The sequence below is a fragment of the Pholcus phalangioides genome, unplaced genomic scaffold, assembly GCF_987345545.1.
Source record: "Pholcus phalangioides strain wild (caught in Gottingen) unplaced genomic scaffold, Ppha-v1.0 ptg000013l_1, whole genome shotgun sequence".
In the NCBI taxonomy this organism is placed as follows: domain Eukaryota; kingdom Metazoa; phylum Arthropoda; class Arachnida; order Araneae; family Pholcidae; genus Pholcus; species Pholcus phalangioides.
The window spans coordinates 29931238-29949567 of NW_028301606.1; the positions used below are offsets into that span (position 1 = coordinate 29931238).

At 40.3% G+C, this 18330-nt stretch overlaps 1 protein-coding gene and 1 pseudogene across 1 annotated transcript in view; one reads left to right on the forward strand and one right to left on the reverse strand.

Annotated features, from left to right (window-relative positions):
* Positions 1–10789, forward strand: part of LOC149078941 (transient receptor potential-gamma protein-like) — a 140741-nt gene extending 129952 nt beyond the window's left edge. Inside the window, exon 18 of the mRNA XM_089240470.1 lies at positions 9923–10789. Coding sequence (XP_089096596.1) covers positions 9923–10597 — 675 coding nt within the window. The 3' untranslated portion in view covers positions 10598–10789. The remainder of the gene's footprint in view (positions 1–9922) is intronic.
* Positions 10790–14583: 3794 nt separating this feature from the next.
* LOC149078943 (dual specificity protein phosphatase 3 pseudogene) lies at positions 14584–15138 on the reverse strand (annotated as a pseudogene).
* Positions 15139–18330: the final 3192 nt, after the last annotated feature.

Genomic DNA, 18330 nt, shown 5'->3' on the forward strand with positions numbered 1-18330 from the left:
CGTGCTCTAACTTTCAATTAAAAAGTTGTTGCCCTGTCGCTCCCAATGCCAACAAAAGAAATTCTATGTTTCTAAGTTCAATATTCACAGAGATATTCGAATTCGAAAAACGGAGGTAATTTGGGAAAGAACAGCGTTAAATGCGGAAAAAAACGTTTTACTTGCATCAGTTGAGTATATTAGAGAGGGCCGGGGGGGGGGGGTCTTTTGTCTTTTTCCCCAGTTATTTTAATAAAGTCTCTCCACAGAGAGCAGCAGACCATCATTAAACGCGAAACGTTGATTGTCACCGAAGCTCCGTGCACGGTGTAGTAGTAATAGTAATTGAATTGTAATTACTACAAACGAGATTGACAAATGAAGGCTTTTACGGCTGGTATCATGATGGTCTGTAGCTGAGGAGCGCTGGTAAAGCTATATTCGGTCAAGTAGAATTTGAACATCCAGACCATAGTTTTTCAAACATTTGATTCCATCGCCCCCTTCTTTTTCCCCCCTCTCACCGCCCCCTAACTCAAGCGAACCCATAGGATCCTATATAAAATCCGGAGCTTCTATCGCGCCCATGGACTATTCCATCGCCCACTTTGGGAAACACTGATCCAGACGATAGATAGCGAAGGAGGATGAGAGTAGTGAAAGACGGCTGAGCAAAATAAAGCAGGGCCACTCAGTCTCCGTCAGCATTAAACACAGAATCAATATTTCAAATGCCCGTATAAACTTTCTGACTTATTACACTGTATTTCATATTTATACATCGCTGGTGGTCGGCTAAAGCTGGTTTTCTGTGGTTCCTATCTTCGAGGTGCGAAGGCGAGTTGATCTCCCCTTTAGTCTCGCCACAGAGAGCAACAGACCTACAAGCATTACAAATATAATTCAACCGATGGCGCGGTAGCCCATGTCGATAAGATACTCGCCTAAAGTACCAAAGGATGTTTAGAGGTGTCGCGAGTTCGATACCCGGTTCGTCCTTGTCAGAAAACTTTCCTGACACAAGGTACAACAAAAACGGCGACTTGACCGCAGCAAAAAATTGCTACCGCAAGGAGTCCCCCCCATCGAGGTGTTAGCGCACCAACCTCTTGATGAGTGAAAAAAAACAAGCATGCCGTTCGGAATCGGCAATAAATTGTAAATCCTGGTCTAATTAGCCCTCGCGTGCAAAAAAAATGACTGTGGTGCGCAAAAATGATCAAATAATCAAATGTAATTCAATCATAACGCGCGCGCAACACTCACTTCACTTCTGAAATATAGATAGATAGATAGATAGAACCGCTCACAGCCCCGGACTGATGCAAAGCACCTTACTTCCGTTACCTCAAAAGAGGCAGAGTTGTGTCGGAAAAGTTAGCAAAGATTTATAGTGGTGGCTCCCCTTGTCCCGTGCTCGCAAGTTTCGAATTACTCGCGTCGTTCTCGCCATGAAGACAGCCATCAACTCGATGCAACGTACAAGCCATTTGACTAAAATGGGTGACTGAATCCAATGACTAGGGAGAAAAATTGCACGTGCGCCCAGTGGCACATAAGGGCCGGAGACCGCAGCCTGGGATTTCAAAAGAAGGGTGGAAAAGACTTGTGGACAAGAAAGAAGAAAAAGAAGCTGGCATGTTGAAGTGGGAGAGATTTGAGAATGGTCTAAATACACAATGCATACAAATTACATATATACAGCGCCTGGACTGTGACGGGAAACGAAGAAACAAAGCCTCCGTCCACAGCGCTGAACAGTGTGTTCTGCTCGCTCTTCCCCTCACAAAACATGCAATATATACACACACAGAATACACACATAGCCCGCACTGCGACGGGAACAATCAAACAGAGCCTCCGTTGACAGTGCTGGGCATTCACATTTGAATTACATGCATACATTATTTACTTTACAAAAATTTCCCTTTTTTATACTATTGGGAATGCACATTAACATTACTATGAAGGTAGTATTGGGTACAAATATCACCCTGAGCTCATACAAATATATATTCAAGGTTACAAAATTACTATCATACTATAAAAGTGCGGCGGGAACAATCAAACACAGCCCCCGTTCACAGTGCTGGGTGGCAGCGATCACATTTGAATTTCCCATACATATCTATTCTATAATATAAAATCACAAACAAACTCGAAAAGGGCCTGTTGCTAAGCAACCGAGTGACGGAAGTGGGTGAAATTTTTGAGTGACGGAAATCTGTTACGGAAGTCGGTTTCGATTCATATATCGATATTCACATTCATATATCGTACATTCATATTCATATATCGATATGATATCATATATCATATATCGATATTGGGTCGATATTCACATATCGGGACCCATTTGACCCATCGGGACCATGTTATGTGCATGTACCAAGAGGCTCCTACATCCTACAGCAGAGCCCTTAGGCTGGAATTTAGATTTCGAGCCCCCAAACCAGCTTTTCAGGGGCCCCTCTGTGATTAATTTATAGTGTGAAAAATCAAAAAGTGATAAGAATCGTTGTGGCCCCTGTCAGCCCTTCCTTTGTGGGGGGGGGGGAGGTCCATGCCGAGAGGTATATGTATAATATACACACACAACAGCAGTGCTCCCAACACAGGGTCGGGGTACCCGGGGAAGATTTCACGTATAAGTAAAAAGTTTTCATTTCCAGGGGCCCTTGATGGATCTCATTGTTTTCTTGCTGCTTTAACGTTGAAAAATTTCGATAGCGGAAGCAAAAGATATATCCAGTCTGGGGCCCCACCAAAAGTATGCGAATTGGTGTCCCGGGTAATTGGTTGGGGGGGTCCTGGATTTTACGAATACAAATGAAAATTTTTCATGGTACTCGCTCCGTGGGATGGCCGACAAGCTTCCAAGTCGGGGCCCATGTTTACAGGTTTCATTTTGGGGCCCTGGACGAATCTCATTCTTTTCTGTTGTAGAATTCGCAACAGCGGAAGCCCGAGATAAAGCCAGTCCGGGGCCCCACCAAAAGTATGCGAATTGGTGTCCCGGGTAATTGGTTGGGGGCCCTGGATTTTATTCGTTGGTAAAACGAATACAAATGAAAATTTTTCATGGCACTCGCTCCGGGGGATGACCGACAAGCTTCCAAGTCGGGGCCCATGTTTACAGGTTTCATTTTGGGGGCCCTGGATGAATCTCATTCTTTTCTGTTGTAGAATTTGCAACAGCGGAACTCCGAGATAAAGCCAGTCTGGGGCCCCACCAAAAGTATGCGAATTGGTGTCCCGGGTAATTGTTTGGGGGCCCTGGATTTTATTCGTTCGTAAAACGAATACAAATGAAAATTTTTCATGGCACTCGCACCGGGGGATGACCGACAAGCTTCCAAGTCGGGGGCCCTATGTTTACAGGTTTCATTTTGGGGCCCTGGATTTTATTCGTTGGTAAAACGAATACAAATGAAAATTTTTCATGGCACTCGCACCGGGGGATGACCAACAAGCTTCCAAGTCGGGGGCCCTATGTTTACAGGTTTCATTTTGGGGCCCTGGATTTTATTCGTTGGTAAAACGAATACAAATGAAAATTTTTCATGGCACTCGCACCGGGGGATGACCAACAAGCTTCCAAGTCGAGGGGCCCCATGTTTACAGGTTTGATTTTGGGGGCCCTGGATGAATCTCATTCTTTTCTGTTGTAGAATTTGCCACAGCCGAAACCCGAGATATAGCCAGTCTGGGGCCCCACTAAAAATCTGCGTATTGTGTCCTCGCTACTGGATGTGGGGCCCTGGATTTTATTCGTTGTAAAATTGATAAAAATGAAAAATTCTCACAGGGGGGTGTCCGACAAGCTTGCAGGTCAGGGCTTCATGGAAATGTTGGCAGGTTGTAATTCGGTGCCCCTGAATGTATCTCATTGATTTTTGTGGTTTAACATTGTAAAATTTGCAACACATCGGTAGCCCAAGATATATCCAGTGTGGGGCCCCACTGAAATTCAGCGAATTGAATCTGGGGACCCCCATGGGGAAGTTTTCTGGGGATACTTGATGAATCTCATTTGTTTTTTGTTGCTTTATTATTATTTTCATTAAAATTCGCTTCTTCAGTAGGCTGGTGCTTTCACACGTCCCTTTCCCCTTTTCCATAGCACGCTGATGAAGTGGGACGAAATAAACAAGATATGTCCGGGAGAGAAGTGGGGGGGGGGGTTGGCCGCCAAAGGCGGCAGGGGGGCAGAGCCCCCCTAGTATTTACATAATATATTTATATAATATACACTATTTACATAATATAAATTTCCATTTTTATATAATTGTTGATACACATTTCTGAAATATACATGGCAGCACTGAAAAATCAAACCCAACACTATACATGCTCACTCAGACTGTTAGGTACACACACAGTTACTCTTCCGGCACAACTCACTAGGTAGTAAATCGCCTATAGGTGGTGATAGACCTGAGTTGTACTCGGTTTGAAAGAAAGAAAATATTTATACTTCGCTGTTATATAAATGCGAGAAATTACGTCAAGCTGAGAACGCTGCTGTCACGTATTGAATAAAAACAAAACTATTTGTTACAATTCTTAAAATAAAATGGTTGTTGGTTTTGAACAAATGTGCAAAATGAAAATGAACATATATTGTATAAAACTTTACCACACTAGTGCAAATTTTATGAACCAAAATACCGGTTGCTGTATTCACAAAAGTAATTTGTCGGCAAACATAAAAACGTGTTAACCGGTGTTTTAACGCATAAAGTTTATACCAGTATTCAGCATAAAATAAATAATAGGTGGTAATACAACATATTTTGTTCCTGTTCATGCTGCTACCGGTTTGAATTTAACACAACCAACTTCAAAAATTATAAGAGAGAGTTTCGATATTATTTAATACTAGCTGATACCCGGCGACGTTGCCCGCCCTGTAAAAAATTTACATATATATAGCTTATTAATTATTTCTTAATCAAATATTTCTGCATTAAGTAAAAAAAATTACTTTAATTTTTAAATATTTTAATTAAAAACTTCAGGCAATCGCTTGTGGATACACAATATTTTTGTTTGTCCATCTGGTGTGTAGACGTAAAAATTTTTAGGATTACCAACACGCGAACAGGTGACGAAAAGGTGTCTGCTCCGACTTTGAGGGTCAAGTTATGTGGTGGCACACCCGGAATATCCAAAGAGTTCAGAAATTCTGCAGGATACAGAACTGTCTGCGCTGTGTCTGTGACAGTGTCAACCGATTTGTAAGATGTGGAGTCTCCCGAAATAATTTTTAGGATTTTTCCGTTGATCTTGTTCACACTGCCATTTTTCGGTGCCAGAATCGCACTCTCACAAAGCCACTCATGGTTTCGGTGATTTTGTTGAATGTTTGGGAAAACGTGGTCTGCAAGTTCTTGAACTGAGTTTATATATATAATTATAATATGAAAATGATTATTAAGGCCAGTCGTTAGCAGTGGCAGGTATCAACCTACTTGAGCCCTGTTTTTCAAACCTTTTCGTCGCCTGTTCGCGTGTTGGTAACAGCAAAAATTTGTACATCTACACACCAGATGGAAAAAGAAAAAATATTGTGTATCTACAAGCGATTGCCTGAAGATTTTAATTAAAATATTTAAAAATAAAAGTAATTTTCTCTTACTTGATGCAGAAATTTTTTTGATTAAGAAGTAATAAATAAGCTATACATATATAAATTTTTTACGGGGCGGGCAACGTCACCGGGTATCAGCTAGCTGATACCCGGCGACGTTGCCCGCCCTGTAAAAAATTTACATATATATAGCTTATTAATTATTTCTTAATCAAATATTTCTGCATTAAGTAAAAAAAATTACTTTAATTTTTAAATATTTTAATTAAAAACTTCAGGCAATCGCTTGTGGATACACAATATTTTTGTTTGTCCATCTGGTGTGTAGACGTAAAAATTTTTAGGATTACCAACACGCGAACAGGTGACGAAAAGGTGTCTGCTCCGACTTTGAGGGTCAAGTTATGTGGTGGCACACCCGGAATATCCAAAGAGTTCAGAAATTCTGCAGGATACAGAACTGTCTGCGCTGTGTCTGTGACAGTGTCAACCGATTTGTAAGATGTGGAGTCTCCCGAAATAATTTTTAGGATTTTTCCGTTGATCTTGTTCACACTGCCATTTTTCGGTGCCAGAATCGCACTCTCACAAAGCCACTCATGGTTTCGGTGATTTTGTTGAATGTTTGGGAAAACGTGGTCTGCAAGTTCTTGAACTGAGTTTATATATATAATTATAATATGAAAATGATTATTAAGGCCAGTCGTTAGCAGTGGCAGGTATCAACCTACTTGAGCCCTGTTTTTCAAACCTTTTCGTCGCCTGTTCGCGTGTTGGTAACAGCAAAAATTTGTACATCTACACACCAGATGGAAAAAGAAAAAATATTGTGTATCTACAAGCGATTGCCTGAAGATTTTAATTAAAATATTTAAAAATAAAAGTAATTTTCTCTTACTTGATGCAGAAATTTTTTTGATTAAGAAGTAATAAATAAGCTATACATATATAAATTTTTTACGGGGCGGGCAACGTCACCGGGTATCAGCTAGCTGATACCCGGCGACGTTGCCCGCCCCGTAAAAAATTTATATATGTATAGCTTATTAATTACTTCTTAATCAAAAAAATTTCTGCATCAAGTAAGAGAAAATTACTTTCACATTTTTAAATATTTTAATTAAAATCTTCAGGCAATCGCTTGTGAATGCACAATATTTTTTCTTTTTCCATCTGGTGTGTAGATGTACAAATTTTTTCTATTACCACACGCGAACAGGTGACGAAAAGGTGTCCGTGTGAAAAACAGGGCTCAAGTAGGTTGATACCTGCCACTGCTAACGACTGGCCTTGCGCTTTGTTGATTGTCATGGCAAAAGCTAAGCGAATCGGGAACTGTAATCGCTTGAAAGTGAATGGCATTTCTTCGGTGATGATTGGGATACGTGGAATGAAGACTTCTTTTTCTTTGTAACATCCAGTTAGAATCGTTGCTTCAAAGATGCAATTGTGCAATTTCTTCACGCAGAGTCTGTTGCCATAGCAGAGTATCGGTGTCTCCAAATTTCTTAAAAGCATTACAGGTGCTCCGACTTTGAGGGTCAAATTGTGTGGTGGCACAGCCGGAATATCCAAAGAGTTCAGAAATTCTGCAGGATACAGAACTGTCTGCGCTGTGTCTGTGACAGTGTCAACCGATTTGTAAGATGTGGAGTCTCCCGGAATAATTTTTAGGATTTTTCCGTTGATCTTGTTCACACTCATTTTTCGGTTCCGGAATCGCACTCTCACAAAGCCACTCATGGTTTCGGTGATTTTGTTGAATGTTTGGGAAGACTTTGTCTGCAAGTTCTTGAACTGAGTTTATATATATAATAACTGGCAAAATCCATTTGGGAACGTTATCAGTCCAGTGCTTGGGTCTACAGGAATTCTTCCATTGCCAAGTTTGATCAGCTGATGTGAAAATGATAGCAGTGCTGAGTCATTTTGCAGTTGAACTCGCATGTTGGTGGATAATGATAATTTTTTAGCTTCGTGCCAGAGTGTTGATGTCCTAACAAACTCGAGGCGACCACCGATAGACAGCACACCACCTTCACTTCCAACCCATCTCACTAATGGCAGTAAATTGCAATGTAGCGATATGGCCAGAGTTGGTGTTTGGTGAAGTAGAGTGCTGATGATTTGAGGCAAGCATTGAGTTCATCAGCTGGCGTTGAACATTTTTATTCCCTGTTTTATCGTCGTAGTTGTTGTTCTCCGTTGTTAGTGACGTCAGATGTCCAGCTTCTGCAGCGAATATTATTCAAACTCCTTTTAAGCACTTTTTAAATTGAAACTATACCTCAACGATGGGTGGTTGATGAGATAAAGGCCACATTAGCACTTACAGGACACCCTGTATACATGCAAGCAAAAATATCTGGCGCTTCCAGGGTTTTTTTTTAATTACTGTGAGTATTGGAAAAGAGCCAAACCATTATAAAGGAATAAACTGTAATGATGGCAGTGTTAAAGATGTGACAAACCATTGTAAAGGCATATATTCACGTCTGAAACGCATTGTTGGAAACCACGGTAACCAAAGTAAACGTTCCGAAAGTGATTGTTGAGGCCCCCAAAACCATTGTTGCCCGACAGTTTTTCGCCCATTTCGGGCATTTGCCCAGCTCTGACGAACTTTTAAAGTAGCCTACGGCTCAATCCCGGTCCTGTTTGGTATATATGCAAAATCTGGCGACGATCGGTCTAAAACTGTAGATTTGTATAAAGAGCATACATACATACATACATACATACATACTTTCACATTTATATATAAAGATGTGACAGAAAAAGGAGAGGTTCCATATTTTTGTGATGCATATTTTCCCGATATTTATGCGTTAAGAAAAATGTGCGTAAATATTTTCTGCAATTTTATAATCAACCGCACAATTTTCATCCCTGTCGAGCCCTTCATTTTCTGTAGGGTCGTATGATATATACAGTCGAACTTGGTTAATTTGAAGTCCAAAGTCACTGAAGAAAGTTCGAATTTTCCAAAATTTCAATTATCTAATCAATCTATCTTGGATCAGTAAAATGATTATAAATTGCAACGTAATCATCAACATTCACATATGATAATAATTATCAATTATTAAAATTCAATCATAAGTTGCGAAACTGTTTCCTAAATTTCAATAATTTATAATTACAGTTATTGTTCCTAGCTGTAACGTTATTCCACTGTTCTAGAATCAGCATCACTGTAGAATTTCTTGACTATGTTCGAAGCCTGATTCACGGAAATAGTTCATGATCACCAGATACAAAACTGTTTCCCAAATTTTGCTTGTCATTTTTATGATATCAAGGAAATGTATTTCCATTAACGCATTACAATCTGAACTTGCCGATACTTTCAATGTCGTCTTAATGACGACAGACAGATTCAGATTAAGTAGTATAAGTAATACACATTCACGGTGCACTCCAGCTGAGCAATATTGAATTGCATATAGAAACGTCCTCTTCACTTGTCAATACAAGATTCATCGAAAGACTGGTTATTTGTGGAGATGAAAATTACAAGGGAGAAAATTCATCACTGCCCACACGGGGACTCGAACCCCAGTCTCTCGCTACCAAATGGTAGAGCACTAGTCCGACAAGCGAGAGACCGGGGTCTGAGTCCCCGTGGGGGCAGTGATGAATTTTCTTCCTTGTAATCTTCATCTCCACAAATAACCAGTCTTTCGATGAATCTTGTATTGAATTGGGTGTTAAATTATGATTAAAAAAGTGAACAAAAATTTTGAAATTTTTATTTGTTTTTGCAAATTTGTTATTCAAAAACTTGATCTAGAAAATAAAAGTGATTTCTTGTAGAAATTTTCCAAACTAAACTTGCTTAAAAAAATTGAATTCAACAAGAAATTATAACACGTGAAGTGAGGTTTTCCTTCTCTCAGAACGGCCAAGTTGCAATATATGAGGGCCCATGACCGTACCGGGCTGCTAAATATTAGGACCGTGAAAATAGGTCAAAATACGTTGACTACACATTGGCATCATAGCTGCCAAAGAAAGCATGTCTGTGGAATTTCAAGCATGTGTGTAAGAAAGCCTGCATCATCGTCAATGGAAAAATTTAAAAAAAAAATTGAAGTGTTTCAATTCCTTTTTTCTTCTGCCCACGTTAGGCATGTGGTAAAAAAAATACATGCCCGGTGGGAATTTTTAGGCAATAGATTTGCCCAGCTTTGATTGAAGATACCCACCGTACATGTGAACGATACGTCTGAAAACTCAAATTTCACAAGACCATGGCTTCCTGGCCAGGGACTATCTTCTAATAATTGAGGTTATTGAAAATAATTAATGATCGTAATTTAATGTTTTTTTCTTTTCTTGTCACTCCAGGCGACGTATTATGATGTCTACCAGATGTCAAAGAACCACAGTCAAGAAATCGAGATGATCAGGAGTCATTTCTTCAGCAAGGACGTCGGTCGATACAACGACGACATATTTTTCATGTCTCAGATATTCCACCGCTCGTTCCCGACATCGATCAAGAGACTCGTTTTCCTCGACATGGACTTGAAATTTTTAATTGACATACGCGAACTCTGGATCGAATTCGACAAGTTCGAAGCCACGAACGTCATCGGTATAGCTCCGGATCTGCAGCCTCAGTACCGCATGGATTTCGCCAGGTTCAGGCTGAAGAACCCGGAAACTCTCGTCGGTTCCCAAAGACCCGGAAAACAAGGATTCAACACCGGAGTCACTCTATTCGATCTCGAAAAAATGCGGAAATCAACACTGTACAATACGTTATTGAACGACACTGTCATCGGCGAGCTCTGTGATAAGTATCAGTTCAGAGGTTACTTGGGACACCAGGACTTCTTCACGTTGACCGGGATGGAACACCCGGAACTATATTACGAGCTGGATTGTACCTGGAACCGGCAACTGGACACCGGGTGGTCCCAGACTTTTCAACAGTCTGTCTTCGATCTCTATCACACCTGCAAAGGCGATATAAAAATCTATCATGGAAACGGGGATGCAAACATCCCCGAAGATTAATTAGGGCAACGGAAAAACATTTAAAATTTATAACATGTTTCATGAAATTTGTGAATGACTGTGATACTAAATATAGGAAATATCATGCGCTAAAATGCTTAAGGTATATTATTACTGTGTATGTTTTCGTCCTCAGAGATGTTCCTATTTTAAATGTCTGTGCAAAAATAAAGACTACATTCTCTCTAGAAATGATTTTTTTGAACGTTTTTTACCCTTTAAGCCAGGCGTGCCCAACCGCCGACCCGTCAAGGGTTTCCATCTGGCCTACGAAAGGTGTTCCGATAGAAAAGTATCAATATTCACACAACACGATAAACTGTCCACATTTCACTCATTAAAATACAAGAAATTGGGATTCATACGGGATATTACCAATTATCACTAAAACAATTGTGAAGCAAAATTGCCAATTACTGCCTAAAAAATTGTCAAAGGAAAGTAAAGTTGTCAATTTTACCAAAAATTGTCAAAAGTCAGTGAAATTTCTAATCATATCCGAAAAATTGCCAAATGCAAATAAAGTTGCTAATTAGAGCCAAAAATTGTTTATGGTAACTAAATCTGTCATTTAAGCCAAAATATTTTCAAAGGCAAGTGCAATTGCCAGTTTTAGCCAAAAGAATTGTCAGTCAAGTAATTCACCAAAAAACGAATATGTTTGACATATACATGTGAGATGAATATATTTATTTCACTGTAATTAATTATGGTATTAATTATCTATCAATAATTATGATAGAGTGAATATAACATAAGTAAATAACATAATTTATAAGTCACGAAGATAATCTCAATTTTCTTGATTTCAAAAACTCAAGTGGAGCCGATTTGAAAATAATAGAAAAAACGTGTAATTTTATAAAAAAAAAATTTGGGACGGTGAGATAGCGAGAATGTCCCGTGTAATACTAGTCATATGATCACCCCCCATATATATACACGTTTCTGTCCCGCGAGCGGCAGAAATACCAAATATCTTACCCGCGGGCTGAAAAGGTTGTGCTCCCCGCTCTTTAAACGGTTTTTAAAATTTTTCTGATTTACATTATAACTACCACAGTAAAAATAACTGAAGCCTCTGCAAAATGCCACACATTTTCTCAAGAAGAATATTTTTCTACTATTTCATGTAGGTGGTAAGTGTTTTTCCCCGCAACACCGAGAGTAACAATAATAAAAACAAGGAAGAGAAATACTCTATCTTTAGACCATTTGACCAATTTGACGATTAGACCATTTTGACGTCACATTGAACAAAAAACTGTCCCCCCCCCCCCGAAGGCTCCGCTGGGGAATTTTCAAGGCGTCTTACGCATATGTACACATAATCCATATGTAAGACGCCTTGAAAAATCCCTAGCGGACTCATCGATGGTGAAAAAAATAGTTTTCAGATCAATGTGACGTCAAAATGACGTCTAAATCATTAAAAAAGCGGCATAGTTTGCTTCTAGATGGGTGGGTCTAAGTAAGATGAAAGCCACGAGGAGAAAAAAAAATGGTCCGAAAAGGGAGCCACGGGCAAAAATAAGGTTAAGAAACACTACTCAAGATGGCAGTAATGCAGTTTTGATATCGTAACAATGGCTATTGCCTAGACAAGAAAGCATGGGTACACACAGAATTTAGACTGCTGGACGGATATGCGAGGTGGCAACAGTTCGCTTGGCACAAACTGGTGTACTTATCATGTTGTGCTGGTCGACACTGATTTTGGAAACGTCTTTCACGGAGGGTAGTCTTAATGCTTGCACTCACAAGAAACCAGTATTGCATGCACAAGAATGGTTTCTTGATGCATGCGGGGCCTTAAATGTTTTTGCATAGCAAAGCATTGACTTTGTTAAACTTGTAGGAGCGTCTCGGTGAATCGCTTTGCCCACGAACAACATAATTTTCTAAGCCGAGGCAACACTCGTGTCCAGAATGGCCCAATACGTTTCAAAATTAGTAATGGGCGAGTAGTACGGCCGCTCCACCATTAGCAATGATCGTCAAATGTTGGAGGCTGGAAGATATTGGAAAGCTTGTCGAATGGCCAGGACCTTCTGCCCCCGCACCCCACGTCAAAAGAGCCGCCGTCCTTCCCGATCTGCCAAACCGTTTGACCACCCATTGGTCGAAGAACGCCAGCAGTCACAACACGCGTAGGGATAATAAATTGTTCTTCCAGTAATAATTCCAGTAAAATATTCCCCAAGTAATATCTGGCCAGGGTGGAACATTTCCAACCTATGCCGCTGGTGCTTCGTTGCAGCAGGAGAAGGTAACACTGGAAGCAATAAATATTTGCAAATGGCTATTGGATTAGGCTGGACATGATTGTGGGCCCTTAGTTTCAGTATGGTTGCTCACTAGTTCGCTGCTGTCTGCCTCCACTTCAAAAAACTCTGTCCCCATGGTAAGAAACATATCTACTCTCACACCATACATTCAGTGCTAGTTAGTCTATATTGATTTGGAACACAGAGTGCAGCATATCCACCTCATCAACGCAAAATGTCACATTCAAAACAAGTTGTTTAATCCTTTAAGCCTTTAAGCGGCACTTACGAGGTATCTCGTCTCCTTAAAAGCCTCTTATTTTAGAGATATTTTCAGAGAAGCCTAAATATTTCGTGAAGTTGATTCCTCAGTAAAACACCTTTCCCTGTAGCCCTTAGTGTACACCTGTTGAAAATACTCTTTTCACCCTCACTCTATGTGTGTATGTTATCTTTTGCTCTTACATGTAAATGTTGCTGCCAAAACCGGAAATGCGGCCAATTGGCGAAATGGCAGAAAGGTTTCGCCAAAGTGCGATGTGATTATTATGTAAGACGGTCCAGTAGGCCCTAATTCCATTTTCTTTTTTCATTGCCAGTGGAACACGGGTATATATAGTAGCTGTATTGAATATTAGCTCCATGTGAGGAAAGAGAAATTTGAGAGAAAAAAAACTATTAATAATATAAACATATATAGTTTTTTCTGTCAAATTTTGAAGGAAAAAAAATTATCACATCGTGACTGCAGTTCGATTGGTTTTCATAGATAACGTGGACATATTTTATTAGCACGATGATGCTTAAAGTCTTAGCGTCCCCACCCCTCGAGGCATACGCTGGCCAACTTGGCAATGACCTCGAATTATGTCTTTTGTTATCGGACTTGGCCAGGGATCTACGGCCACTTCACGAACTGGCTGACCAAAGCCCGAAAATTGGACATTGGTCGGGTAAATATTCAACGAAATCGACCAATTCGTGAACTGGCTAATTTCGGGCTTTAGCAGTAACATATATAGTAGAAAGATACATTATGTATGGGAGGGATTCACTAACAGAAATATAGAAAAAAACGGGGAGGAAAAAGAAACAACTTCGATTCATAGGATTGCAATAAAGCTTCGCGATGGGGAGGAGAGAGAGAAAGAAATCACAGGGAAAAATGTGTTCAATATATTTATTCTACTTACTTTACCACACACCAACTCCAGTAGTGGAAGACGAGAATCTTACCACTGCGTCACTCGGGCGTTAATTTATTCTACTGGTGTTTGGACGAAATATTTCGTCCTTGACCGTAAAGAGGTTTAAAAAGATATGACATTTCGAGGGGAGATTAGTAATTTATGCTGTGCCGTTTAAAGTGTTAATAACGTGTGAAAAATGTTCTTCATGTAGGAACATCGAGTGAAATGTACTAATTACGTCAGTTTCACGAATGGAATCAAATAGTCTTAATATTAAAGTTACGCTTTCCGTAATTTCGTGATTACGCATTTAGGTTAGCTCTCTTCAAAAATGCGTTGGCTAATATAAGCAGAGTCCATCTTAGCTACGAGCCCACTCTAATAGAGACTAATGACAAATAAGGGTTCTCCTTTATTGAAGATTTTCATATCTGAATCTGAATTAAAGATTGTTATATTCCGACAGATTTATGGATCTGAAATATGTGTCTTTTTTTTGTTTGTTTGTTTGACCTCCTTCTGGTGCTATTCACGACTTGTTGCCCAACATCAAGCGGTCGTTGAGGTCGCATAACTGCTGGAGGAATCCGGGATTGGGGCAGATCGCCCTGCGAGACCGAATGAGATCCAGAGCCTGGCCAACGTTGTACCGCCTCTTGATCATGAGGTAAGCGGCGACGATCGTGGCCGATCTGCTTACGCCCATGACGCAGTGGACGAGAACTCGCCCGTCATTCCTTAGGGCCCTGTCGATGAAATCGGAAGCGACCCTGAACCATTGGTAGATCGGGCAGTGGACGTTATCCTCGATCTGCAGGCCGAGGAAGTTGATGCCGTGCCTTTCGTAGGCCGACCGGCCAAATTTCGTCACGTAACTGCCGTAAGCCGCGTTCACCACGTTGTTTATGCCGATTTTTCTCAGCCCGGACAGGTTGTCGGCTATTTCGGCGTCTCCCAAGAACAAGTCCGGATAGATCTCGTCCATCGACCTCGTGGGTGGGTATTCGAAATAACGGAGTTTCCTCTCGAGTTCTTTCACGGTAAAATGGCGTTGAGAACTTGTGGCAGCTTTAGAATTTGACATGTCTCGTAAAAAGCTAGGCATGCAGAAGAAAGTAGAGACAGGTAATATATAAAATGCAAAGATAGATACACATACACATTGAAAGGTGCAATCATGCAATTTTTTTTTACTAAACGTTGTCATCTTGACAAATCCATTTCTTAGACCATTGTTTTTCAATTTGTGGTCCGGGAAGGGGTGTCCGCGGTATCATTTCATTTACTACCATTGCAAAATGAATGCGCTATGAAACTAATTTATTCAATTACAACTATATGAAAATGCGTTTAAAAAAATACATTTTGCAATTGTATTACATACTTCTGACTCTACAGGGTAACCGCGGAGCATTGATATTTACTACGGGCGGTCCAAGGAGCATTCACTTTCACTTACCTTCACGTCCGCAACATCAAAAACGTAGGGAAACAATTAGATACCACAATCTGATCGAATTATTTACGGTGGAACCTCCTCTAACGGACACACCCCGTTAACGGACCCCCTTTCTGATCCTCGTTCCCGTGGAATAGGGCTTTAATGTATTTCACTCCCCGTTAGCGGACACTCTCGATAGCGGACAGTAAAATCTAAGGCAAACTCTAATTTAATAATTTTTGGTCATGAACAGAGAATTTATCATATAAATATAACCAGTCTTCCGAGGAATCTTGTATCATAAATTAATTACTTAATTAACTGAACATAACTATGGCTCAGGATGATGAATTCGAATGTTAAGGTGTTGATTTTGTTTGTATTTGTCGATGCGTGTGAAGAAAACCAACATTACAAGACTGATAATGTTGAAATTAATGTTTTTTCTCACTTATTTTAATTTAATTTAATTTTTATTGCAAAAGATGTGAAGTGCACGCATCATGTAAAGGTAAAAAATAATTATTTGTTTTAATGAAGAGAAGAAAGATTATAAATTTTCCACTAAATGTTTACCGGACTTTCCAACTTTATTTGGGATAATCAACTTTCTGCATAATCGCCGATAAAAGTTGTAAATGTAGTGAAAAACTCTCTTTATCGAGACGATTGGTGATTATGCATAATCACAATCTTGCCTTGAGCCTGGCACGCCCCTGCACTACGCCACATGCTGTCCAGAAACGATGCCCTTTCACTTCTGTTCGCCGGCTGCCCATTTACACAGACCATGGATGCTTGGCATACTACGTCGAGAAGAATCAAAGGAAAAGATAAGAAAAATGGTGAAATTCCTTGAGGAACATCCCGAGAAGTTAAGGGATCCGTCTCCTCCAGCTCCTGCAACTCCGGTACCAGCGCCGGTAAGGAGATCGCCGCGTCTTCACCCTGACAGTGCGCTGGTGGCACTGTTTGCGAGCGAGGAGCAGAATGAATCCCAAACCTAATTAATGACGTCTCGGAGAAATTAGACTGACTGTATTGAACTGCCGGAGTGCAATGAGATGCTCTGCCCTTCTTGTCATTTGATTCAATCCTTGATCACTCAAATTTATGATTGCGCTTTTTGCGATAGGATTTTTATACGACTTTCCATGACTATTTATTATCCGTGCCCGTTGCACTTTACTTTAACTTGATTAATTTGATTCTTCGATTTACATAATTTTTGATTTCCTTTCACTATATGTAATCTTTGACGAATCAATAAATTTTGGTTTTACCGGAGATGCCCTGTTCCCCCCCTCGGGGGGGGGGGGCAAAGTGCTTGCGTTGCTTCTTGCGACAGAGCCTGGGTGTCTCGCGGTTTCTCCAGTTTCTCCAATCACCGTGTATCACTTTTGTAGAGTAACATATAAATTTTAACTTTAAAATGCATAGAGAGAGAGAGGAACCAATTGCGACCGAAGCCAAACGTCCCATATATGTGAAAGTTGTATAAACGAAGTTCCACTGTATATCGTACCTCCCCATAAGCGGGCACTCCCGTTAGCGGACAAAATTTTTGGTCCAATGGGTGTCCGTTATCGGGACTGTACTATCAAAATTGGCCAGATGGAAAACGCGACAAAAATAAATATTATGCACATACCTACTACAAAAGCGTCGACCAAATAAATTCCTCGTTTGTCCTAGTCCATATTTTATGTTCGAAGAATTTTGCTGCAACTGTTCGCCGTATCGAGTGGTCAGCTCAGCCTTATACTAAAAAAAGAGTCTAAAATTTAAATTTTAGGACACAACAATACTCAGCATAACAGAGAATGACTTCATTATCTCCTCTTTTTACAGTGTAGCGCAATCCATAAGAATAGCAAGCTCTACGCGGAAATTAAATATTGTCTCAAGACAATGGTTCTCAATCTTTTCAAACCTCGAATATTCCTAGGAAACGAGTAGTAGACATACTTATCCTTAGAAATGCGTTCGTGCAGGGGCCGTCTTAACAGTATCGTAGCAGCCCTTGCTAAGTCATGTTTAGGGATTCCAGCTCGAAAAGTTCCTGTGTTTTCCCTTTTCCTTACTTATTCTCCAGAATCGTAGCAACAAATATCATTACCACGAGCCCCCTACACACTTAAGGTCCCCGAACTGTGCCCGGGTGGGACCATGTTGGTGGGGCCTTGAACCAACACACGGTGCTGCGTTTAAGGTATAATACCCCCCTTGGAAAGCGGGGAAAGCTTGCGTACTTCTAGGAATGCGTAGGTATGCGTACCCGGTGAAATGTGTTGAGCATGGTAGCTCCTGCCCACCAAGGGGGTTCCATTAGGCCAGCAACATTCGTTCCAGTAGAAAAATTATCAATACACACCAACTAAATACTCGATAAATACCTAAGCTGACCATATTTCCTACGGGAAATGGGAAATTGGGATCTATACATAGAGTATTACCAGTATAATCACCATAAAAACTGTCAAATGCAAGTAAAGTTGCCGATTAAGGCCAAAAACTGTGAAATGCAAGTAAAGTTGCCAATTGCAGCCAAAAAACTAAAATGCGAGTGCAATCACCAATCATAGACAAAATAAATAGTCGAAGGCAAGGGAAGTTGCCGATTACAGCTAAAAAAATAGTCAAAGATAAGTAAAATTGCCGATCACATTTCCAAAAAACTGTCAAAGACAAGTAAAGTTGCCAAGTTAACTTTCACTAAAATTGCTGAAAAATCACCAATGCTGGGAAATAGAAAGCTACTGCTATCTGTCGGGCATGTGTTTAAAAAATATATGTACGTGTGGTCCAAAACTTTTTACGTGCATGGGCATGCCG